Raw genomic sequence first — 27,730 nt, forward strand, 5'->3', positions numbered from 1 at the left:
CTAAGGTTTAGTTTTATTAACTTTCTCATTTTTTTCCCCCCCTTTCTCTGTTATCTGCCAGTCAGGAAAAACCTGTAGAATAAGCACTGTCAGGTTAGCCTGAAATTAGTATGACAGTACACACCTGTAACTTCAGGTATTTGGCAAAAGCTGTATAGGATTGAGACAGGAAGAAATTAAGCTAAAAAAAGCAAGTACAGTAAATACACTTTGTACAAATAAAACCGTGTAAGCCAATGCAGAACAATGAGGAAATAACATTATTAAAAGTTTTTATTTAGGTTTGGTCAGTACAGGTAAGATAATATTGGAGTCACAGAGCAATATGCATGAACAGGATACAACAGTTCTTAAAAACTGAGTAACTATGCACACAATTCATAAACATTCGGTCACCTAAGGAGAAAATGCACAGATGTGTGGTGGGAAAAACTGTAATTAACACTGAAACTACTAGAGGACTCCTTCAGTAAGTCCATCTTTTAGTGATAAAACTACTGTACTGGGCAAACTTGGCAGTCATAAACCCACAGCTATTATGACAAGTCTCAAAGGTGGTGTAAGTTCAACAGTATGAGTAAGAATGCTCTTACACAGCACAGGTTCTAGATATACACAGATTTGTACAGACATCATTTATGTTATACTTTATGGAAGTAACTTCCATTTCAACTTCACATTAACTCATATAAAAATAACTTGAGCTACACAAACGTCCTTTTAGCAACATTCAACATAATTAACTGTTAAAATTTCCAAAGTGGCAGAGGTATTGAAGCAAAAAGAAACCCACAAAAAGGCAAAATTGTGACAAGTATGCACTAATTTAAACGGCTTCTGGACAGTATCCTCTCCCAATTTAAATGACACTGTATAAAAATGTTGCAGAAAAACGTTACAAAACTGAACCCTGCACATTTACACTGGAGTCCAAACCATTCTGGACATGACGAGAACCCGCAGTTCTGTTACCTTTCATGCTCACTGTTTTCTCCTCTTGAGGATCATGATTGGAGTCTGTGTCATTTGAGTGGTGAGTGAGAGAGTTTTCACTGCCAGTGGGAGAGTCTACACTTTCATACCCAGTACTGAGCTGGTTTATGTAGCTACCACTTCCTCTACCAGTTCTATCTTCAGAGTGGTTGGACAGCTTATTACCATTCCCTGGAGAAGCCGGGAAGTCATCTTCAGTGCTGCTACCCTCCCTATAAAATCCAGGCCCAGACGTCCGCTGGTGGGAGGAGCTCCCATTGCTTGGTCCGTTTGCCAGGCGGCTGCAGTCCTTCCCCACCGCCTCGCCCTGCTCTGTGGGCTCGGGAGCTGCTGGAGTCCTGCTGGTGCTGGGGTTGGCGGCCTGGGACTGCTGCTGCTGGTACTGCGCCAGCTGCTGACGAGTCTCCTTCAGCTGCTGCTGGAGAACTAGAATGGTACTCTGCATGCCCTCTACCTCCTCATCAAGCTGGATGATGAAGTCATTCAATTCTATATAAAGAAAACACATTTGTTGCAAATACTTAATAGCCAGTATATAGCTTGAATCTCAGACAAAAAAAACTAAAACCCTGTAACTCAACATTTTACAATTAAATGCTTCAACAATTTTTCAGCCATCAGGTAATGCATAGCTTTGACACTCTGCCTCTGAAGGAGGAAATGCTTAACTATCATCATTTTATACTGCTACTCAGAATATATGACAAGAAATTAATTTCCAGTGGAGGGTATTTGGAAAACAGTTCAATTTCAGCAATTAGTATTTTGCAAGTAGAACCACCTGTATCTACTTTTACTCAAGTATAAAACCTTAGAAGTACTCTGAAGGTGACCATGAACCACATCTGTATCTAATAGATCTGAATAACTGCAAAAGCCTATTCAGCAATCAAAAAAAAGAATTTAGTCACATTTCAATGAAGTTTCAGCTCTTCCTGTTTTTAATCCTTTAAATCTTGCATAACAGGACACTGCAAGACTTTCTTACTCACAAAACTGTTAACTAATTCCACAGCGTGTTTTCATACTTACACATTAAGAAAAAGGATTTTACAATTAGGCCTGTGTTTTGGAGCAAAACAAATCTGACCTGCAATCAGTAAGAGAAACACTGACTCCCTTAGTCTTTGATTAAACTGCACCACTGATATGACAGAGGAGTTAAAATGCAAACTGCTTGTTATTTTAAAAATTCATAAAATTAAAGTGTTCTTGCTGCTATGGGAAAAAAAAATCATTAGGAAAACTGCTGCTGCAGGATTATCATTGTCTTTGTTCATATAGGGAAGAAGCAATAGGGGTTAAGGAACGCATCTTGGTTCTGGAGCCTGCATTCAAAAGCAGAAATCTTTAAAGACTGTCCACCTTTGCTTCAGTTATGAACTTGGTAAATTTAGATGAAGCGCATTATCTAAACAGTAGTTAAGAAGCAAAAGGGTAACTATTCCAACAAAAAGTAATTACAGAAAGGATAATTTGCCTTAAGAACTCTAGTTATTGTATGTTACTTTATACTATTACTTTCTCAAAAATATGATCCTATGGGGATGGGGAGGGAGAAATCTATCCTTAATACAGGATTACCAGCTTAGATTAATGCCAAATCAAGTCTATGCTATCCTACAAACTTCAGTTGCAAAACAAAAATATCCAGTTTTATGTGATACCTAAAAAGCTTGCGTCCTAAGACTTGTTGTAATAACCAGATAACTTACTGTAACATTACACTAAAAAAGCAGTGATTCTATGCAGAACTCTCACCTGAAGATTTTTTTAACTTTGCATTTGCCCCTCCATTTAAATAATGCAAGAGATCAGAGCTTATACGTTATTTCAATTTAGGTTTACAATACTGTAAAATTTAGACTGAACACAATCAGATATTTTAGTTCACCTGAGTTACCCAAGGTTAAAAAATATATATTTTTTTTCTTGGGCAGTTAACCTGTTGATTTTTAAAAAATAATGTCAAAATTAATCAGAGCTAACAAGCAGCATTCTATTCTCAGTGCATGCTTAGCTTCATGCAACATTAACAGCTTTCATCTTACCACTTCACCAAGTGTGTGCAGTCTAAACATTCCCTGTTAAATAGCAAGACCTATAGTACGAAACCTGGCAATTTCAAATTCAAACACTGCATTACTGGAGCTGCAAATCCCTCCAGTCCCCCAAAGTTAAGTTTGTGTTTGTTATTTATAATTTAAGACTACCAATGAAGACTTAATTTTCATATTTTACTTTATATTCCCCTTTCATTCTGGCAAAGATGGTTTTACAGTGTGTATCATCAGGAAATTAAACTGGCAGAAGTGCAAGGCAACTCCATTTTCTTAAAAAAATCCCTTACCATCCTGACTGCTTTTAAGTTCCTCACTATATTTCTTCTGTAAAGCCAACTCTGCCTCAAGCTGTGCAATACGTCCTTGGGACAGCTGCCTTCCAAGCTCTTGATTCTCCTGGATAAGCATTCGACACTTCGCCATTAACTTTTTGCCTGTTTGGCTGTAAAGGAAAGAGCCATCTATCACAAAATGAATACAAAACCTTCAGTAATCTTCCTCAATCACAATTACAGACAAAAAGGAGATGCAATTTCTGCATGTCACAATTCAAGGAACATTATGTCTCAACATAATTGTCATAGCAGAAAGTCTCCCTATAGTTACCACGTGCTGTTCCAATGCCAGTTGATCTTCTGTCGCTGTCCCATAAAGTGGAAGGCAAGTTTTATTACTGCAAATATGAATAAGCATATTGTTCTTTTTTTGATACCAACATCTGGATTATCAGTATGCACAATCTTGTATGTGCTAATTCTCAATTGAGTTAAATATTTGATTAAAGATGTGCCTATAATTTAAAAGATCAAGTACTGCATGAAAATTACATGTGTAAACTGAATTATAAATAAAAACCTCCTTCATTCATTTTACTAGTAAAACTTAACTATTACATTTGGGTGAACAGAAGAAGCTTGCTTGGGGAAACTCTAAATACCACATTCATTTTTCACTGTGACATCCATTTTTCTTTAAGAGGCTCAGACATTCTTTTGAATGCTGTTCAGTCAGTATAATTTAAAAAATTCAATGTCTATTTTTCAACCTAATTTATATATCTGACCGTAATGTACACAGTCTGTTTAATGATTTCTATGGTCAGCTTCCCCTAAGCACATCTTGCATGGTGAGCAGAAAGTAAAACATAGTTAAAAGTTGGCAGGAAATTAAGGAAGGAGTATATTATTAATCTACTTCCTTTAAAATGACAGATTTCAGCTCATGAGTAATGATTATTAGGATATCCAGTTTCTGAAAGAAACAGGAAACAGGCAGGAAAGTAGTATTTTAACTGACAAGATTTTCTTTACTAAATGGGTAACATCACACATCTTTAATCTTCACGATAAAAATTGCACTGTAAAGCATTATAGGAAGTAGTATGCAAATTAATATATAGGCAATACAGCTGACTCCATATTAAAGTCCTTTAAGACTTTTGGTCTGCCAAAGTCAGTATAGTAACCACAAACAGTTCTCCTTTTAATATGCCCAGCAACATAATGAAGCTGTCATCTTTTCTACAGAAGTGTAAGCTCTGCCAGGAAAAACAACAATGAAAACCAAACCAAACCAAACCAACAAAAAAAAAAAAAAAGCCACCAAAAATGAACAAAAAAACCCCACCAAACTTGAACAGGTTTATTGCAAATTCAATGGCAGGACTTTATTACTTTTCAAGACCAAGAAGGTCACTTAATTTTTTGTTTGTTTTTAAACAAGTGATGAAGACTGAAAGAGATTTTGAGGATTAAAAAAGAAACCAGAAACTTCTGCTACAATTCACAGCCACAGTTCTCTCCTGAAACCAAAATAGTAATTTCCTTATCAGCTACCTTTTAAGCATTCAATCCTCAGTCAACTTTTAAGTTCTGCCAACTCTGCCCCACTTAACATTTTTCCGACTGACTCTCCCAAACTTTTCAGATGGGCTGCTCCAGAAGGAATCTGGCTGCGTAAGGTCCTGGATGCCTGCAACTCTGCTAAAGCAGCAGCCTTTTTTCGTTCTTGCCGTGATGTCCAATGCCAGGTCCTTGAAGTTTAAATTGTGCTGACCTAATACAGTCCAAGTCGCACACTTAAGATGCAAGTTTCCTTAGAGATGTTCATTCTGGGTAAAGCAGGACCGCTTTGGAGATAATCAATGTGACAATACCCCAAAAGTTATTAGGCAGACATGCAATGATTTTTAGCAATTCGCAAATTCCTGTTACCATCACTAAAAGTTGAAGAAGTTCACAGTTTAAGTCATTTAATGCTTTTCTCTTCACAAAATGTCAACTGTAGAATTAGCATGTACCAGTTACCTTGGAACTGGGACAATTTTCGAGTCCCATTAATTTCTTCATGTTAATTCCTGCCAAAATGTAAAGTATTTATTACCTGTATAGAAATTTGCATAGTTACCTATAATGCTATTTCTTACCATGAAATTTTTTCCAGATGTTCTGAACTAGTACGGCACCATGTAACTTCCCCTTGCAATTTACAAAAAAGACAACACATGCAAGAATATAAAATCCAGTAACTATTAAAATAACTCTTATTAGCTGAAAAACTAGGTTTGCATTCTTTTCACAAATCCTCTTGAACATACATGCAACAAAACCTGTAAGAATATAAGCGGTTAAATTTCAGAAGACTAGTATTGGTTGTACTAGGCTTACTGCAAATGACATTTCCACTAATTTTTAATCCAAGTGTATACTCTAATGACAACTGAAATGGCTTAATATAGCCATTCCTTTGACTAAATATACCCTTTTATTTCTCCATCCAGACATCAGCAATGATTATGCTGTACACCTTCATCTGTGGTTAAGGCCCAGAACTAACACTGCTTAGGGTTTCAATTAACATGTTACCCTAAGAGCGTCAGTTGGAGATGTGACTAAGAACAGCATCTCTTTCAAAAACTAGGTCTGATGCCATGAAATAAGAGTAATTGCATATCAGGATGGACAATTAAAGTAATTAAAAGGGGGAGGCAGGGACTGGGGACAGACAGGATGTGCAAGGAGAATGGAAAAATCTTACAAATACTTTACATGAGTCATCATTTATCTTTCCAGAAATAAAGATCAATAAAATTGTAACCCAGTAAATGAAGACAGCCTCAATTATTTACCTGAAAATAACTGTAATTTTCTGTATTCCAGCTACTGCATATATGAATTATGCACATTCGCATCACTGACTTAAATTTGTATGATGCATATTAGGGTATGTTGTAGCTACAGAAATAACAAAATTTTCTTTTGATACTTTTGCTTGAAAGAAAGTGGTAAGTTACTTGTCTCTCCTCAGTTGTACACATACATTTAGAGACCAAATACTTAAAAGAACCAACCTGTATCTAAAAGTATAAAATAACCTTCTGAACTCAAAGTTAAACAAGCAATCTCCACAACATGCCTCTGTCCGAACATTAGAGTCAGCTTTACAAATGGCTTGGCAACATGTTAATAATTTATTAATTCAAATCTTACCTCTGTTTTGATGCTAGATTATTAAAATCTTAAGATACTGCTATAGTAAAATCATTCCAGACGTATCGCTTTTTAAAAAGTAACCTTTTTCTTTAGGTTTTTCTTTTGCTGTTAAGTCATTACTCATGCAGACAAAATAAATCTGCATAAGTACACTACTCTGTGATCCCACATGAATCATCTGAAGCATGAACAGTTACGATACTTCTGAGTTAAAAATATGTAATGCCATCTTATCAGTTCATAAAAACAGTTAGACATCCAGCTGTCACAGAAGATGATGTATTCTTTTTTTAACTTAAATTTGAACTTTTTAGGATCAAATTGAGTCACAAAATGTTGCCCAACTGTTTTGAAAACCAAAACCTCAGATTACTGAATAGAACTCAATTCACTAAGGAAAAAAACAAACACACAAATGCTATACCAAATCTGCATTTCACTTTACACACCTCAGACATGCCACTCCCACCTGTCCCAGATGGCTACTCTTACAAGTAACTTGGGACAACAGAACAGAGGCATCAATAGAGTAGCAAAGGCTCCTTCACTAGTTCCACCAAGGAAAATGCATGCATTTACGTTTTTTTTTTTTGTTTGTTAAAATACTGACTTTGTTTTCAGAGAACGAGACAATGCATAAATAACAACCTGTTCAATTCTCGTTCATCCCAGGAGTTTCACAATACAACAGTATCACCAGTAGTGTTCCTTGAACTATATATTACAACTATTTCAAGGCACATTTTATATAGAAGTGCAATACAAAAAAAACAGGTGTACAAAGGAATAAAAACACCCCATCAACACTGAAGACAGTTGCCATTGTGTGCCTTCGGTATTGAGCATTTGAGATCAGTTCTTAGTATAGAAGGATCAAAATATTCTCATTGCTGCATGAAAACATGCAATGAAATACTTATCACAACCAGTTTTTGTTATACATGCTAGTTGTGATCAAATATATATATAGCTGTCGCACAGTCCTAATTTTGAGGCGTCCGTGGTATTACCAATCATCCAGAAAACAGTTCATTATTTAGCAACATTGACTTAAGGCTCCATCAAGTGCTAGAGAGCCCAAAGGCTAAACAGTCAAATGTGTACGCTACCACTGTTGTGATAGCAAATAGCACTCTCATGGCTATTCAAAACTGGTTAGCAAGTAAACTCGTTAACGCAAAATTCACCTCATCGACTTCTGACCCAGCAGTTCAGTGAACAAGCAGGAAGTCCACAGTCTTATTGGCAAAACTGACTTACAGTGTCTCTAAGTCACTAGGCTCAAGGTTAAGAGCGAAGCATATTCCACTTCTACATTTTACAGGAATTTTACATGTTCAATTCATGATTTTTAATCTCTAGGTTCTCTCTCCTCCAAACTGTCTGTAGACACAGTGTGCCACAGACTTAAGACTTCTGTTTCTCCCTGTATTTTCTTCAAATAGAACAATTTTGCAAATGTCTACATGTTCTAGAAAAATTTTTTCGAAGATGGCCATTTCTTCAGAATAGTCCGACGCCGTCAGGCCTCTGAAGCAAAGGGGGAGAAAAAAGCTGAAACACAAGGTTCATCTGGTAAGTTTTACATTAAGCATTACAAGCTGGACAGTATAAGAATGTGGCTTTTGCCTCAAAACGTCTGAGTCTTGGTGTGGAAACGAGTACTTGGCTGTCCCACCATAGCATTCTCGTAGTGGGACTGTCAGGGAAGTCTTGACTGGGGAGTATTTGTTTTGTTTACCTATCAGGCGTAAATTTCCAGGCACTCAGTTCATTTTGGGCTTGTTCCAGTTTGTCTTTAGTCTGTTCCAGTTCACCTTTCATTTTTAGGAAAAACAAGTTGATGGCTGGATCCACCATTGTTGATCGCAGTTGGGCAACACTAGGCTGTTGGACTTGCTTGAGGTACTGAATCTGATTCTGCATAAAATAATAAAAAGGACTGTTACTCATAAAACATTAAATAAAATTTTGAAGTTATTTAGAGACAAATAAAACTAGTTATTGTAAAGATAACGTCAAGGAAGCTTGCCTTCTTTCAATGCTGTAACCTGAAAATGGCAGGATAAAAATAACTTTTGCCCACCTGAATCCTATCAATGTGCATGTTCACCCAACTCCCCATCCCACCACCTGCCAAGTTTAAACTTTAAAAGTTTGGTTTGGTTTTTTTTTTTTTTCCCCCTCCTTCTCTCTCTGCTTCAAAGCGTTTTCTACATGCCAGTTTACATTTCTCAAACCAATGACTGGAGCATTTGAATGCTCCCTTTCTATTATATCTGCCTGCACTCTTTTGGGGGGTGAAGTGGAAGTATATACAAAGAGTTATCTGCTTAAAACAGATAGCTAATTTCCATGTAAATTCAGTGAAAGTTATTATGGAATACTACAGCTATTATTGATGAGTAGTATTTTTCTATAGACACACAGTTAATCTGTAATGAGGTCTTTACACAACAATAGTAAAGAGAAATTACAAACATTCTACTTACATTAAAAATAAGTAGTGACCCAGTCACTTCTCGGTTCAGGATATCATACATTTTAAGTTATATTTTGTCAAGTAGAAACAATTCTTGGATTTTATTTCAAATAAGTGATTTTAAAGGTATTGAAATAACTGAAATATTTCCATTGACTCCACATTAATTTGATATTATTAAAATAAAAAATGAAATAACCACAATACTTTGAATTTTAAACAGACAACCTTTTATCTGTCCAGAAAGAAATATAACAGGAATGAAGCATAAAAATATTTTCAACAATTAAACCACTCAAGGGCCCACCTACAAATACTACTTGGAAACAGTAAGTACAAATTAAGATTATCCTAACATTTCTGAGATGCCATTTTATCCCTTTGCCTCACTGACTGTACACAACATTGCTCACTGAATAAAGATCTACGTAATTTATTGATGTATCTTTTCTACCCCCTTAAGTTTCTGATGCTTGCACTACCAGAAGTATTTCAGCAGCCTGTCAATTCTTTGTGAGGGGTGGCACTGGTAGAGGGTGAAACAGCTAGTTTAACAGATGCCTGTACACACAGAGATCCTCCAGCTGGCAACTTGTATTCCAAGAATATAATTATGCTACAGCAACATGGTTCCCAACCTATTTTTAGACAGGCATCATTGAGGGGAAAAAAAAGACCATGTTCCTTGTCTTCCCCAGGCCCAGCTCCCTCCCTTTTCTACTGCCAGCCTAGGAACTGTAATAGATTCCTTGCATCAGCAGAGAGAATTGATGCCACCTGCTCCTCATTCATGCCAGACATGCACCAAAACACTCAAGAGGACCCGGCTGATTCTGCCTAAAGTCCTTTATTTAACAGTCTAATTTGGATCGCTCTAGCTCATGCTCCTAGGCCAAGCAGAGCACCCACACAGGCTTCACATAACACCTCAATTGTCACCCCTAAAACAGTAGTACAGAAAGAATTTACTAAAGCTGAACAACCCTTGCTCATTCTCTCCACAATCTTAAAGACCATCAATCCCTCCAGTTTCCCCAAGTCCAATTTCTCCAGAATTCTCACCTCTCAGGCATTTCTGCCACCCAGACCTAGCAACCTTCCCCCCAACATGACTCACTCCCAAAGTGAGCCCAGACCTCTTAACCCTTCTGCCTGCCTACTTATTCCATTCTTCCTGCTTGGCCAGTCCAACCCTCCCATTCTTGCCACTTCTAACCACTCCCTTGTACACAACTCTTCCCACTGGCATTCCAGGTGGTAAGGGGTGTGGGATCTAAAGAGTTTTTCTGCAGTTAGGACCAACTTCTTCAGACTAGAGCTGAATATACAGGAACAGTCATTTCAAATGCCAGACCTCAGGACATGTGCTCTTAACACCCAAGATGCCTACTGGCTGTCTGTATTTCCAAACCACACAGCACACACTAGCTGTTATTTTTCAAAACCCATCAAATGGACAAATAGGGATGAATTTTCACAGGCAGAATAAAAACCTTGCAGCTTTCTCTCTGCTCTAACCCAAGGCAGAATACTGAAAGTAGTCTGTTTAAAGGACATCAGGTTGTGAGGGGTTTGGGTGGACTTTTTTTTTGGTTAAGACAGACAATAACATTTTCAACCCTTCCGCTTCTCCCATATTTTTAGAAACAGTCAAATCCTTTAAGCTGAAGTTGTCCAAAGATATCTAGAAAGAACAGATCCTCTGATATGAAGAATTTAACAAAACATAACACAGCTGCTTAACAGAAAATGTAGACAAACTAAGTACAGTTATCTATTTTTCTTAAAAGGAAGAGTAGGAGGGAAGAAACTGCATACCTCGTTTCCCTGAAAATAAGACCTACCCCAAAAATAAGCCCTAACACGATTTTTCAGGATGCTCAAAATATAAGCCCTACTCCAAAAAATAAGCCCTAGTTACAGTTCATTAAAAAAGTAAATTTAAATAGCGTCCAGGCAGCTATACATGTTAAAAAGCAATAAGTTTTGGAGTAAAAATTCATATAAGACCGTGTCTTATTTTCAGGGAAACAGAAAGAAAGAAACAGAGAAAACACAAAAGAGCTGTAACCTAAACCACAAGTAGGTTATTAAGAGTAGTGACTATCTAGGTACTATAGTCCAGCTACATCGACAGGAAGCTTCCACTCACTGTTATCTGTTCCATGGAAAACCTACTGGAGTAGCAAGTATTCCCAATGCCTGTCTGCTTACTGGCCTACAGTAGCCATGTGCAGCAGCTTAGGAGAGGGTCAAGATCTTTCCTGAAGTAGCAATATCCTCATCACCACCTCTGCCAGAAATAATGCTTTTATGCAGAAACAGCAGCTGATATGTTACCCACACTTCCCCAAAAGCAGCAACCTCTTTATGGTGTTGATACTGCTAGGACTGGGAAGGCAGCTCAAGTCTGATGCTGACAATAGGACACACAGGGTACTAAACATCTAAATTTCAACACAGCCCTTTAGTTAGCCACCCTGAACTATGCAGAGTAAGTTTGCAACACCAATCAGGCTCCTAGCTCAAAAGAAATCCATATATTCTGCTGCTAGACTCTGCACCGAGCAAGAGAAAAAACAGAGCTTTGCACTCTACTACTATCTTGTTCAAAAAGAGTACTGAATGAGAATCTGGACAATGATTCTGCTACTCTGACATGCACACCTACACCTTCAAGACAGTGTCTGGTGACTTTTATAGGCTAAAGTACATTTTGTTGTGGTTTATATCTTTAGAGTACAAATTAAAATAGCAACTAAGACAAAGTCTGTCACACCTTACTTTAAAACACAGCTAGTATATTTTAACTACTGAGGTGTTTTACACATCAGTAATTGGAGATGTCCTTGCTAATGTCCTTAACAACCATCTGAACACAGTATGGTATTTTTAAGCTTTTATTAATTTCAATTTGAACATGACAAGTTTGCAAGTAGAATCACATTGAGTGATAAAATGTTGCCCAACAGTTTTGAAAATCAAAACCTTAGATTACTAAATAGAACTCAATTCACTAAGGAAAGAAAACACACAGATGTCAAACCAAATCTGCATTTAGCTTTACACACCTCAGACATGCCACTCCCAAATGTCCCAGATTGCTACTCTTACAAGTAACTTGGGACAACAGAACAGTATAAAACTTCCCAAAAATAGATTAAGAGTAATTATTCTTGTTCATATTATTCATATTATATGGTAAATATTCATCTTTAGTTTTCAAGAAAATTGACACCATAGATGCTCAGTCTAATTTAGATGTGACAGGGAATATTAAAGGCTTACATATAAATAACTACCAGTGGTATATTTTACATGTAAATATGATTATAAAAAATGGTTAACTATGCCAAAAATACAAGTTACTTAGAGATGTCAAATAACTTATTATATGGTGAATAGTTTTTTGTTCATTTGTGAAATTATTTAGCAACCTGCAGCTTCGCTTTGTGTCTCATCCAACATGACTTATTTTGCTACTGTTAGTTTACTTGACAAAAAATACTGTCTAATACTACAAAAACAAGTCCTCCAGAGCTTCTTGCAACTTTGTGCATTTAAACTCAAAATCACTTTAAGGTACCAGTATCTTCATTACAGCTTTTACCCCCTTCTTCAAGGATGCCCCTTCCTACCCTCCATGCACTATGGAGCAGACAACATACTTGATGTCATTCATTTATCAATACCTGGAAAAAAATAAGCACTACTTGAGTGTGTGGGTTTTTTTCTTTTTCTGGGTTGTTCTACTCCCCCCTCCCCTTTTTTTTTTTTTTTAGGTCCACAGACATTAAAGGCTTTCAGGAAGTTCTTCTAAATAGATGTTCCAGAACACCTTTTTATCACAGCCATAAACATCTAACAAAGTGCAGCAAAAAAATCCTGTAGTCTTTATAAGCTTATCAAAATTCATTGTTTTAAATATCTGAAATTTGTGTCTAACTCATTCTTTTAGAAATAAGGAGGAAGAAAGGTGAAAACAGTACACACAAATTTGGTTTGGTGAAGGTGTTTTTAATTTATTTTTGAGCTATATGCTCAGAAGTTCAAAAGCAAAAAAAACCCCAAACAACTCCTATTACTGCTGTTCTTCATAGCAGAATTTATCAATAAAACTAACAAGAAAAGTAGGATCAATACAGTAATTTATTACTAGGGAAGTGTTGCAGTACAGTACCAGAACAGATCTTCATTAGCATCCTGAGCTGCATTAGGAGGAGTGCTGCCAACAGGCTGAGGGAGGTGATCCTTCCTCTCCACTCAGCACTGGTGAGACAACTGGAGTACTGGGTCCAGTTCTGGGCTCCTCCAGTAAAAGAGACACATGCATATAATAGGGTGGAGCAAACAAAAGGCCATGAAGATGATTAAGTGGCTGTAGCATCAGAGAGACAAGCAGAGGCTGAATGCAAGGGCTGTTCAGCCTGGAGAAGGCTCAGGAGGATCTTATCAATGTGCATAAATACCTGATGGGGGGAAAACAGAAGGCAGAGCCAGGCTCTTCTCAGTATGCCCACTGAAAGCACAAAAGGCAAGGGGCACAAATGGAAACACAGGAAATCCCACTTCAACATATGAAAATGTTTCTGGTTTTGTTTTTCTGTGACTGTGTTTGAACACTGGCACAGGTCCCCCAGAAAGGTTTTGGAGTCTCCATTCCATAGGAGATGCTCAAAATCCAACTGTGCAGAGTCCTTAGTAATACAGTCCAACTGACCCTGCTCTGAGCAGACAGGTTGGACTAGAAAAATGGCAAGTCTCTTCCAATCTCAGTGATTCTGCAATTCATTTTTTGCCACTGCAAAGTAAGCTTTTTTCTCCCTCTTCACACTATTGTTTACTATAAAATAAACTTAGTCTTAAGATAAGTTAAAATAATATGTACCAAGTGTCACACCATTATTCCTGACAGCTCTGAAAATCTACAGAAGAAAGGAAAGGTAGGCTAAAAGAAAAATATCAGAAGAAAGCTACAATAGTAATTATTAGTGTTGCACATATTTTATATTTTTCAAAAGCTCTCAGAAGTATATTACCAAAATTAGCAAGAAGCAGCTTTTTACAATCTTCTCTCAGAAACTGACAAATTAAAGCAGCAGGTGAAAATTATGTTAAGAAACTAATTCGAAAAAGATCGAAAGTCCAAAAGTGATAGAAGATAGTTTCAAGAAACCAAAACTAAACAGAAGAAAACAGTGACAGAAAATCCACTGAAATAAATGAGAAACAGAAATAGCAAGAAAAAAGATATTACTTACAAAGAACACTAGAAACCCTGAGAAGATCTGCCACATTTCAAAATTATTTTCTCTGAAAAAGTCAGTAGCTCTTTCCCCTACCTAGCCAAACAGATGCAGAAGTTTACAAATACCTTGCTATCCAAATCAAGCATAAATATTAGCCTAAAAATCTAAATGAAACCCAGTAAACTCAATGTTATCCTCACATTTCAATTTGTTCCTGCATCCAATGATAGTGTCAGAAGTAACACTTTTGGTAAATATGCACAGTTAAAAAATGCATGGCTCATGTAAGAATTAGCTTGGTTCTGAAGCTAAAGTCCTTCCAAGCACAACTGCTGCTGAAAATCACCTGAAATAACTAGCATTTAAAAAGCAAACTTTAAAAAGTGATCTCTACTGATTCAGTGAAATTTTAAGTGCCCTGTCATTTATTCAAGCACAGAAAATGTGATGCTATAGATATACAGAAAATATAGCACATGAGTACTGGCTCAAAAGCTGATATCCCTGTAACAGTCTGAAAACACTTATCCTCTTTAAATACTTACAGTACACTCTTGCATCTCCTGTTCCTTAGTTGCCAGCCTCATCACCAGAATATTTTCTCTTCGGGCAGACTCTTGCTGTTGCTGTTTCAACTTCTCTTCAGATTCCCTCAATCCCGTCACATCATTGGCTAATACAAGCAATGACATACAAAATGCACATTTTATAGTATCCTCTCATGAACAGTTTTTGAAGACAGCTGTAAGACTCTAAAAACCAAACTCAAAACCAGCAAGTGTCATAACCAAGCTTGACTATAATAAGCATAAAAAAGGAAAAAAAAAAAAAAAAAATCAAAATAGCATTAACTATTAGAAAAGCTTGGCAACAACTGATGTTAAATACATCTTAAGATTTACTGAACTTTTGAAAATGTTTCTGTGTTTATATAGGAAATAACTTAAATTGCTTGCTTAACCAACTATTACAACTTGCACTCTGAAACTTGGAACTGTTCTTTTATCTGTAAGAAATGTTGAGACCAGGGTGAGGGAAGGGGGAAGTCTACCCTCTGATAAAGCAAACCACAGTCTGTAAAACAGGGCCATTTGTGGTCAATCTTCAAACTGGCCTCAACACCCCATGAGTAAACAGTTAAGACATTCTAGAACTTCAGAAAGAGCAGTTCAGTCACAACTAGAACTCTTCTGATTCATGATCATTTATGAAAGTTTATATCCGAAATGAGAGAAGGCAGCACAGCACATTTCCAAATTACTCAAGTGGGAAGACCTGATATAAACAGCAAATATTCACTCTGCTCCTTATCACATATAAAAGGATGGAAAATCGGAAAAATTAAGATTTTTATTTTTTCTAACTACTTGAGAATAATCGGCTGTAAATGTAAACTTAGAACACCACAAATTGCTTCACAACAGTTATTTAGAAATAGTTCTTCGCAGATGATTCCATAATAGTGATTACCACAGCCTGTATTAGAGTTTCCAAAATTGAAAAACTGAGAATTTTGAAACAACTTATTTATGTCAGGACAGTTTGAGACTAAAATGAAATCAAATGCTTCCATTTTGCTATATTTTAGTCTCTCCAAAACATTATGGGGTGGCAGAAGAAGGATGTAACAACAGAAAAAAGAGAGAACATATCTGTTTGGATGACATAAAAACACCCTTCAAACTCAGTGATACTAAGTCTTTAGACTGAAAAGGTGAGCAGAAAACAGGAAAGAGCTCATCTCTAGCTTCAAACACAATTTTTAAAAACCACTTAAAATTCAGTCACTTCCAGAACATAGCCAGCTTTCCCCATTTGAGAGTAGGATGTTTGCCCCATATTCTCTTTTGAAAGACTGAAGTACAGACTAAGTTTTAAAGATCACGTAAGACTGACAAACAATTAGTTAATTTGCCTGATCAGATCAAACATGACTTGGGGACTCATTCTAGACCTTTACCTCTACAAACTATTTCCCCTCCCACGTGGTTTACAATCCTGTTAGACTACTCAAGGCACAAACATTCATGGAGAATTTTGCTAGAGGATAACGTTTCCTTTTTAATAAAAAAAAATAATGAAAAAACACCTATTTCTGTATTTTTCCCCTAGCAGTCTGGGTAAAGATGGTCTTACAGTTGTAAAAACAGATTTTTACATGCTGTGTGAGACCTGAAAAACAAACAGCTGAAAAAGCTTGAAAAGGCTGAAAACTTACACTAGAATAAACAGGGATTTTTTTTTCTGAAAAACAATTGACATACAGATTACCTCTTATTTCTAATGTCTGTAATGTCTGTGCTTTCTAAAACTATTAGTTGAACATTCTGCTTTATACAAACATTCAGGTAACTCATACCATTTTGAAACTTGACCAACTTACAATTAAGGTCTGTGTACTTGCCCTCCAGAGCTTGCACATATGCTTCATACTGTTTCCACCTATTGCAGAGACAAAGAGGAAAAAAAAAAAATTCTGAAGCTCAGTTTATTAAGTCAAGGCATCTCATCCCTAGACTTTGAGAATACATTCATACCACAATCAGAAAATATCAACAGAGAATTATGCAACTGCATAAAAGGCAATTCCAGTTTTTTAAAAAAGTGTCTTTTGATCATAGAAAGTTAAATACACTTTGAATCTCAAAAGGGTAAAAAGGTAGCTGCATGTTACAACACTTAAAATTGACATCTTAAAACTTACTGTAATATTGTGGGCAAACACTGCAACCAAACACTTATTTACTTAGTTATTTGTCTAAGTACCTAAGATACATCTCATTCTCAAAGCAAGAAAATTTAAACAAAATTCTGTAACAGAAAACATAATATGAAGTCAACATCAAGCCTGTTACCAAGTGAACAAGACAAGCACAAGTGTATTACAATACACTACAATTCAGCCTACATTAAGTAGTTACACCAGCTCATTTAAAACAAGACCATACTCTGATTATTTTCATGAACCAGAAGCCAAACAGTTTAATAACTCTTTGAAAGCATGTTATTTAAGCAACTAATCCAGAGTAAGAACACATAACACTTAAGAACAGCATTGCATTTGATATAAACCATCAAGTCAGTAGCAAAGTCTGCAGTAAAGCTTAACTTTACATGCCTTACCAACAAAGTTCACAAGATAGTGTTTTGGGATTTTTTTGCTAGTTTTTTTTTTTTTTTTTTTTTTAAGAAGTACCTCTCTTCTAATTATGCATCATCCTCATGATAGTACAATTCCACATTATGAAACAATTAAATCTAATAGTTTACCACTACAGAAAAGGAAGGTTTCTGTTCCACTCTCCCAACCACTCTTTCTCCCTGACACCTATTTTATATGCCAGACTTGTAACTCTTAACTCCCCAGCCCATCTAAAATCAAAACTACAAAATCTAACTCTAGACCATTTGCTAAATTCAAACAGGTCATTAAAAACAGAAGTTTCACTATTCAACCTCTGAAAGTTCTATGCTAGCTCAGATTTCAAACCTCCGAAAATTAAACTGAAACAGCTGAATACCAAATGCAGAAAGAACCTAATTTTTACATGAAACAATTACATGAAATGAAAGAGTTGCTCTTCAAATACAGCTACAGGATTACTTGACTTTCTAAGTTACATCTCACAGCCTGAAAACAATAATTCTGTCAAAATCCTGACACCCTCCCCCCTCCTCCATTAGGAGCTATACAAAGAGTAAGTGAAATGAAGACCTGCAACACAAGCTAAGTAGACATGACAGACCATCACTGAACAAAACCAAACCAAAGAAACACCACACACAACACATAGTCTGTGGTCACTAAAAATGTTAAGAAAGAATATCTCTAAGTCACCTCTCAACAAATGCTAGTAGTTAAGCAAGAACTGAATTCCTGGAAAATAAACCCCAGAATGCACTAGGCCACGTCACAGATTTTTCAAGTCACATGCCTGCCAGCTCTGCTAGAAACATGACTCTTCATACATGTTTTGTCAAAAACCTCATCATGACTGTTACAGTTCATCTTCAAGCAAGTTTACAACATTGTACAGAATAAACCTGTGATCATCACACAGTGTCAGAGAGAATTCTTCAATAATCAAGCCTTCAGCATTAAAACTTGAACTTTTTCTACCACAGTAGCTTTACTTTCACACACATGCACTATCTCAATTTGCTATAACTATAGAAGATTTCAGAAGCAATTTTCTCTCTAGGAATTGAGATGGTTTTCATCTCACTTCAGTCAAACCAGAAAGCTAGCAATCACAGAGACAAAAATTCAAACCAGGATTATTTCATGTGATTGAAAAAAAAAACCCACCAACAAAAACACCACCATAAATATATTAAACCAGACAAATAGACTAAAAGCATCAAAACAAATGAAATAATTAAAGTTTAAAAACATTCACATTAATGAAGTAGACCATCTTGTAACTTCAGCTCAGGAAAATTATCAACTATATTAGTAGGCCCCTACAGAAAGTGGACTGATTTGTTTTCAAGCTTGCAGTTGTGATACATCTGATACGTATATATTTTTGTAGCGTTCTCAGTAATCCTGAGGACTAATATGTCAAAATATTTACCAAATATATCAACAAGACAGTTTTTCAAGAACATTCATTAAACCAAGTTAAAGAAATAGATTTATATATACATACACATACATAGACTACTTCTAAGTATTTTTAAAAGTCTTGTGATGGCTTTGATAATTTAGTTTTCACTTAAGTGTCTGTGATTTAAGACTTTAAACACCTTTAGTAATGTCCAAGTTCTTAAGCGTCCTCTTGCAGTAACTTTTCTTGTTCAGTGCCTTTAATAATCTAGTTTCCTAAATACTGTCTTTCCAGCTTGTTTCACTCCAATTGTTTTCCCCTTGTTTACAGTAGTAGCACAGATCATTAACAGAAGGAACTGAAGTGGAATTCTGATCTTTCAAAGCCCAAGTTACAAAGCTGTACCTTCTGAAGTCACACAAAAGAAAAAAGAAAACAAGGAACTATGACAGAATATTTTTTAAAGTGAAGATGCTGAAGTTCATTTACAATACGTTTAGCGGTCCAACTCTGAACATTGTTAACTCTTATCTGTTTACTTCTTTTTCTCTATTATGTCTACACTGGTACAGAAGATCACATGATACTAAAATCACACAAGACAGGTGTAAAACTGTATTTCTAGGTCTCAAATGACCACATGAACGGTGTTTGAGTCTGGAATACCATTCTCTAAACGAACAACTCTCACAGAAAGTCCAGTTTTACCTGAACAATACAAGGGCAGTATTTCCAAATGCACAACTTTGGTCTCATATTGTACAACTGAATCTCCACATACAACACTTTTGCTTCTGTAGTTTTGTAAATAATATGGACTCCCAGCTGCCAACATGCAAAGCTGAGGTAAGCCTGCATTCCCATTACATGAATCTCACATGCTGTTTTCACACTGAACTTGAAAGAGGTGACAAGGACAGCAGTTTGTGGAATGCTGTAATGATGTCTTTGCTCAGTGATGTTGAAACTACACAGCAGAAGCTGAGGCTCATCTAGCAGTGGATATACCATCACCTAGAAATCCCAGCTACTAAGCACAACTCCAGTACAGTCCAAAGGTTCAGAGCTACAAGTCAACAACAAAGAGAGCAAGTATGATTCAAAACCTTCATCAGGTCCTACTGCTACCAAGAAATGGTTAGAAAAAAGTCAGCTCACAGATTTAATAATATGTCACAGAGTAGGTCTTTATTTGAGATCCAGCTGGAAACTTTAATGCAAATTGTATTGAGAAATATCATAATTCTCTGCACAAAAATATACAACTTTCCCATAAGACACCAGAACTCATTAAAGACCTCTCAAATTGTGGAAGCTTCCATATAAACAATATTCTAAAAATTACATACTTCAAGTATTTTCCAGCTAGCTAACATTAAAGGTTCTTCAGGGAAAATACTTTTGCCCCTAAATACATCCCAAAGTTCAGTAAAAGAAACATGCTCCAAAAAATCTGTAGTTGATAAAAACAAATACTTTTCTCCCCCCCAAAATTATGTCAGAATTAAAATTTGACGATGGTTACTAGCACATCATCTACTACACTGGGAAAGCATTTCCCTCTGGGACATTTCTTTGCCTTACTTGAAGATGATAGATTCCTTCTACCAGGTTTCATCTACACAAAATACCTGCATTAAACTTTAACAGACATTGGTAAGAATCAACACTTTGTGACGCAAAAATCCAGTTTTCAGTTAAACTATTTAAGAATTTGAACGTACTCACAAAAGCTTATTTAAATAAACCAGTGATTCATGGGAACGTGCTGGCCAGACCTGAAGTCTGAGGCCCTTCTTCCCAAGATCCAAGAAAGGGAAAGTTCGCCTCTTCACACACATAGTCTAAGAGATACATCAGTTCAAGCAAACCTGAGAGCTGCTTTGACCTCCATGCCCCATATTGCCCCTTCTGAGACAGCTGTAGAGGATGTGGGCAGCTCATCAGTCAACTCAAGTGAGGAAAAAGACAAAAGCTAAAAGCCACCTTTTTTTCTCCTATCAGTTTGGTTTCACTTAATATCAGCTTCTTGAACTGGTTAGTAGTTCACACTGGTAACCTAATGACTGAATAGTGACAATCTGAAGAGCTTTGCTAAAGTGCTACTTGGAAAGGCTCTAAAGAACAGAGACAGAATCGCACAGAGAACTACAAAGATAGCCCTGAAATTAATTTACATTCAAAGGGTCTCTTAGAGCCTCACAATTACAGGAAGGTAACTGAGCACCATTATGTAGGTTAGTTAATTCATTATCTAAAAATATTAAGCAGACTTTAAGACTCCACTGATTCAAAATATCTCCATACATACCACTATTTTTCCTGGAGCACCCCTTTTTTATGCTGAGTTTTGGAGTCCACTTTTTCTGACAACAAATGATAAGCACTTCGGAGGTTGGGCACACACAACATTGCACCTTAGTCATTCCAAAAGTGACTGGCTATATGTCCTCGTTGATTGAAGTTCTGTAAAAGCCCTGTATTTCCTCAGAACTGCTTCTATAAACCATGATGCTTCAGTGTTTTACAGACTACTAGGCTAAAGCATCAGGACAACACCAATCAGATTTTTAGCTGTGATCTATAGACTGCTTTGTTAGTGTGTTCTTGGCTCTACTTTCTTCACAGAAACTCCCACACAGTGCAGCTAAGTAGTTACTACATTAAAGAGGGGAAGAAAAGATAAAGGAGATGAGTCCGCAGCAACAAGTAATGAGACAAGCAGAAATTCCGAGAAGGCCAGACTGAAAGGCTGCTTGCTGATCCTGCTCACTTTTAGCTAACAGAAGTAAAAATAAGCAAACCTAAATTATGTACTTTGTTGAAAAGAACAGTGGAGTTGGGATTCATTGAACAGGAACTGACAAAAAGAAAAAAAAATAGTATTTTCTACATATCTGTTTTATCTGCAGTTATACAGCAACAATGATGTGCTTTTTTTGTTTTCACACTATCAATCAAAAAGCAAGTAGCACAGAATCTACATTCGATACTTTGACAGGACTTTCATAGCTGGAAATAAGGGCATGGCTTTACAGACTTAGGAGTTTGCTATCCCCAGGGATAATACTGAGTATGGAAACTTTTATAAAAAGGTTCACAAGGCCTAAACCACTTGACATCAAAGAAACATTTTTTCCTACTATTCAAATACATTTTCCTTTACTACTCAAAAGGCTAGCCAGAAACCAGTTTTAAACACATAGAACCAGGCTATTTTCACTCCCCTGGAGAGAACTGTCACTCCAGAAATAGATGGCAGGATAGTTTTCCAAGAAGAGGAAGTAACTGATCATAGCCTTTAAGTGTTGCACTTGTATTTTGAAGTTTCTACACAGTTCAGACTTTGTTCTATGAAACAGCAATATTTAACTTGACATCTTAATAATGCTAATAACTCACAGGGTACAAAAAGCCAAGAGCTAAAGTTTACCAAAATGCATGCACAAACTACTCTAGCAGATAAACAGATGATCACAGATGCCTGGTTTAGTTAGCTCCTTGTTCACATATCAGGAAAGTTAGGTGTACAGAGACAAAGGGCTTGGGTCTGTTTCTTTAAGCAGGTGATCTGTGTGACAGCGTTGCCTACTTTTTTTTCATGGTGATACTTCACTTTTTAAAAGGTGAAAAAAAAAAAATAGTCAGGCTCTTCTTTATGCAAGTTCTAGGTGATTAAAAATTCATTTTAACATTTTGCTGTTAATATCAGAATATGCTGAGAAGATAACTGTGCATACCAAGAAAACCTAAAACTCATCGTAGGAGTAAGGAGTTGACACTTTTCTGATGTTTAAAAATAACCTGCTATCTAGCAAGGAATGTAAGCAACCACATCTTCTAAAGTTAGAAACGAGAAAAACAATTCCTATTCATGTATTACAAAACATTGTTCAGGATTTTGTCTCTAGAAATAGTGTTTCCACTCCAAACCACACAGAAAAATACTTGAGATAGGATGAGAACCTTACAAAAGAGATGTGTCATATAACAGATAAAATAGTTTTTCAGAACAAGAATGCTAGAAAAGGAATGGAAGAGGGAGGTCACACATCTTCCATTACACATTCACTAAAATTTTAAGACTAAAACTGTTTTTTTACTTTACCTTAGGATGAGCTCATCTCTAGGTAAAACCTTAAAATCTGCTTCACTAAGGCGAACCTACAGAGCAAAAGAAAAATCACAACTTACCAAGCTGTCATGATTACCTGGGAGGGGCAAGGGGTCACAAGTATTTTTAAACATACCTTCTTTGGGAGTGGTTCTTCATTCGTCATTGTGAACTCTGAAAGAGAAAAAAGGGAGTTCTAGTTAGTGTAGTTACTGGTGTACATGAAATGCTGAACAAGTTAAAAGCTTGTACTTCTAGACTTTTTTTTAATTTGCAATATTAGACTACTGAAATACTGGTTCCACGCAACGCAAAGCCAGAGTACAAAACACTATGACAAGTTTGCTGCTGTAATCCACATACAAAGTCAACAGATGCATTTTTTTCTAAAAGTTAACCAAAACTTTTAGATGTCTAAAAAGCCTATCAGTAATCAATTCTTCCTGTTTACCTAAGCAACACCTCAAAACTTTGTCCATATTTGTTTAGATCAAACAGACATTTTGTATGTGCCTGTATCTATTTAATGTATTTTATTATGCAGAAGATAATCAGAGTCTCAGGAACACAATTTACACTACTACTTCAGTATCTCTTTGGAATAAAAGTAAATAATTTGTGAACGTTACCACTAGTGTTTGTGTTACGCCAAAATAACACATGCTTTCATGTACTTATTCTCTTACTTTTAAGATTCTGATAAACAGGAAGTATTATGAAGTTATTTTAAAACCCTTGTGAATATTTTTAGGAAAAGATGTCAAATAAATGGCTTAGATACACCATCAAATTCAATTCCTTCTGTGTGTATGTAGCATAACAGGATTGCACTGTGCCAGGTTAAATATTCACACTTCCTTGAGTTACAGGACCTGCTTCCTTACCTCAGAAGTATAGTACATAGTATTTTCTACAACTATGATTATATATTAAAAAAATTGAGTCTGCAAAGATTACAAGCACACAAGTAACAATGAACGCAAGGCTTGCTAGAGGCATGCATCTTCACAACATGCTTTTCAGCAGAAAAGCAGCATATAATATTAAGATTCAACAAGGTTGTAAAGCTGCTGCGATGCACATATGCCAGGGAAAGGATGTGTCAGCTCCTTAGTTGAGAACACTTGGCTTCACAAAAACAATGTTCTTAAGCAGTTAAAAAGTATTTTCTCAAAAAACTTTTATAGACTACCTTAGGTATTTTCATGACAACACACAAACTAATTACTTTTCCAAATCTTAAACAAATCCTGAAATTGTTTGTCAACGGGACAAATACACACCAAATGAAGTAAAGCCTCTTCAAACTACAGTAACCATTGGCAAATATGCAGCATCTACCAAATAAGGCCCTGGTTAAAAAGAACAACCAAAACAAACAAACACCCCACAACACACCCAAAACACTAAACACAGCAACACAAACCTGCTCCAAATAAAGAAACAAAAAGCCCACACTAAGTATGGTGCACTGATGAGACAACTTCCAAGCTTTTCATAAAACAAAAACTGACATTAGAAGCCAGGGAAAGGTTTCCAAAAACATTCAGCAGAAGCACATTTGACAAATGGCAGCTTCCTGTTCCTAGTCTTGGTAACACAGAGGCTGTTAAAGTGCTACCCTAGCCTAAGAGGTCCCTCCATCCCCATCACCCTCCTTCTCTCTCACCAGAAGTTACTCAAGCATTTTGCTTTAACTTCTGGATGCAGCTCCTTATTTGAGATTGTTTTACCAGAAACATACCTTAAAAGTATTCAAGCATAAGAGGCTATTAAGACAAACTGCTGGTCCCCAACTTGGTCATCCAAAAATCATACAGAATAACTTGAGATCACAGGGATGCTTGCAATCCCTGTATTTAGGCCACCTACCTCTCCTACTAAAAATTTTCCTAAAGGTTTTTATAATCTTTTAACTCCTCCAGTGTTTGGAATTAGTTTTGAATATCTCCACAAGATGTAAGTCCTTGAGACAGACAGAAACATGCTTTTCAGATATCCCACAGAACTACATCTAACACTGATTAAATTGTGCACAGATGATACCAAGTCATGATTTGTGTGTTCCTCAGAAAAGTACCAGAAGCATACAAATACCAAAAGGTGAGTTTCCCCAAAGACCTGGCTTGTGAACTCTCCAGCAGCATACAACCATTAATACCTGATCACTGCCATAATCATAACTGAATCAAAGGCTAACATTCCATCTAAGTATAGGTACTCAATCTCACATCTCTAGACCTCATGCAAGGTTCCTGCATCCAGTTCTCTACAGCAGCACCAGACCCAGCTACTCTAACCTCTTTGTCCAGCACACCACCATTTACAAAGCCATCTCCTGCTTTCAAAAGAGCACAAAAGTGCTGAAGACTGAAGTTACAGGCCACCACTTTACAGAAACTACCATCTTACTGCCACCTACCATCACTTGTAATGATAAAAATGTACACTAAAGAAAAAACACTATACACACTAGCTAAAAATATTCTACATGTTATTTTGGAGAAACAAGGTTGATCATATCTACAAATTAACACTGGTGCTCTTTCTGTATCTGTGAATTTCACCTCACTACTCCCATGCAGCAGCATTTTTGGCACCTGCAGTAACTTATCCAAAGCTTAGAAATTATTGCTGTGCCATTTTGCTCAGTGTTTTTCAGAAACATAAGAGCATCAGCCTGACTACATCAGCTTTCACAGTTATTTGCTTTAGCTTTCTGTTCATTAACAGATTAATTTGTATGCTACAAACAAGTGAAATGTTCATTCTTTGAATTTAATACAGTAACTTTTCAAACACTGTACAGCAAGAGGTGCTTCTCATCCCTTGGCTCTACTCTAAAGGAGGAAATGATCTCTTTCCTATGCAGATCAGAAATATTTTGCAAGAGCATGACAAAGTGTTATTTCCTACCGTAAAAAGAATCAACGAAAAACAACATTCCTGTATAACTGACTGGAATTAACACGATTATATTTAGTGATTTCTATGATGAACAGCTTAACTGTACTATCCTAACTAAGCACTTTCACGATTTTGGGGAAACAACGGCTGCTACATGCTGCTCCTTCTGCATATCTGCTCCTAGCAACAGGGAGTATAAAACTGTATTCCACACTTGAAGTAACCCTGTAATGGGCACTGCAGGAATTTTTCAGCAATCTCATCAAGCTTTATGCTTTTATGGCAATTAAAACATGAAGAGAACTGAAACGAGGAAAGTGCACTTTAACTCTGGGAACTCCCACCAGTCTGTACACCCTTCAGTACCATGTTTATAAAGCGCATGATTTAAGAAGCAAAGACAAACAGAAAACTTCGTAAGTATAAAAAAAAAAAAAAAAAAAAAAAGGAGCTTCGGAAGAACACTGTGACTGGGCAGACTCCGCACTGGCCTCAGCAGCCGCGGTGTGCGGACGGGTTCCGCGCCCCCTCTCCCGCCCGCGGCCCCGCCCCCTGCGCGGAGCCCCCGCGGGCCGGGCGCAGCTGCATTGGCCAGACCAGCTGCAGGCACCTGACAGACCCCGCCGCCACCGCCTGCCGAGCCCGGGCACTGCCCGCCCCACCGGGCCGCCCTCACTCGTCCGCAAGAAGGGATGAGAGAAAGGCGTCTCCCCCAGCCGGGGGGGGCGGCGGCTGCCCTGCCCGGGCGCGGCGGTTGCCGGAGGCTGGGGGAGGATCCCCGCCGAGCAGCCGGGCCGGGCTCGCGGCCTCGCACAAAATGGCTCTGCGAGTGCTTCCGCTCCTCCCCCCGCTCGAGGAGAGGGAAGGGAGCAGCCGCTGCCGCGGTTTGGCGCGCCGGCACCCCACGGTGCCCGATACCTCCCGCGGACCCCGCTCCCTCCAGCGCGGGGGCAGACGGCGGTGCCGGAGGAAGGGGGGCGCTTGGCGGCGGGGAGGAGCGCTAGCGCGGCCACTCACCTCCCGCCCGCGGTGCGGAGGCCTCGCTCTCCCAGCACACTAGTTGCCTGGGCCGCACCCGTCACATCGAGGGCGAAACTCCGCCACCGCTCACGCCTGCTGCTACTACTGCCGCCGCCTCTGCGCCCGCAACCGGCTTCACGGGCACCGCCGCTCCGGAGCTGGGGCCGCGTCCCCCGCCCGGGCTCCCTCACACGCCGCTCCCGCCCGCTCTTTATTTGCGGATTCTCTGCGCTACAAAATGGCGCCCAAGGAGGAAATGAGCGCCCGGCCGCCCCGCCCACCCCCCACGTTAGGGGCGGGGGATGCGCGCGCAGCCAGCGTGGGGTGGCGGGAGCCGCCGCAGTTGCGTCGGCCGTCTGGGTCCTGGGTCGGTTGTGGGTCTGGCTCTGGGGAGGCTGCTCCGCACCTGCCGGGGCCGGTGTTGGGGCCGTCCTGCCTCGCCGGTGCGGCGGATTCCTGGGCTGATTTGAACGTTGTTTTGAAGTCCGTTAGCTCTACAGGCGGAGGGGAGCGACGGGGAAGCGCGCGGCGGGCAGCGAGCCGCGGGGCATCCTGGGGCGGGCGGAAGGATACGGGCGCTGCGCCCTCACCTGCCGGCGGGAGGCGCCGCCGCGGCCCTGAGGGGCGGGGGCAGCAGGCCCGCACCCCTGGGCTGTGCCTCACTGTGGGTTAGCGCCTCACGGCCTCGCCACCGGAGCGGGCTGGCGGGGAGCGGCGGTGGGGTGCCCGAGAGGCCGCCTGGGAAAGCTGCTTGGAGCTGTCGGGGAAGGCTGTCAGAAGAGCTGACATCTCTAGAAGGGAAAAACGCGCATAGCCGTTAATAACGAGACGGGCGCCGGGCGCCCAGCCTGACCTCGTGGG

The 27,730-nt window shown here is 38.4% G+C and overlaps 1 protein-coding gene across 1 annotated transcript; it reads right to left on the reverse strand.

The window, feature by feature from the left end:
• Positions 1-247: 247 nt before the first annotated feature.
• Positions 248-27,213, reverse strand: WTAP (WT1 associated protein). Its single transcript, XM_080341059.1, has 8 exons — positions 26,867-27,213; positions 23,079-23,116; positions 22,937-22,992; positions 16,662-16,720; positions 14,824-14,951; positions 8,289-8,467; positions 3,344-3,498; positions 248-1,482 (listed from the first exon to the last, which is right to left on the reverse strand). The coding sequence occupies exons 2-8, from the start codon at positions 23,106-23,108 to the stop codon at positions 896-898; spliced, it is 1,194 nt and encodes a 397-aa protein (XP_080197185.1). The 5' UTR covers positions 23,109-23,116; positions 26,867-27,213; the 3' UTR covers positions 248-895.
• Positions 27,214-27,730: the final 517 nt, after the last annotated feature.

This window comes from Nesoenas mayeri, assembly GCF_963082525.1.
Source record: "Nesoenas mayeri genome assembly, chromosome: 3".
NCBI lineage: Eukaryota > Metazoa > Chordata > Aves > Columbiformes > Columbidae > Nesoenas > Nesoenas mayeri.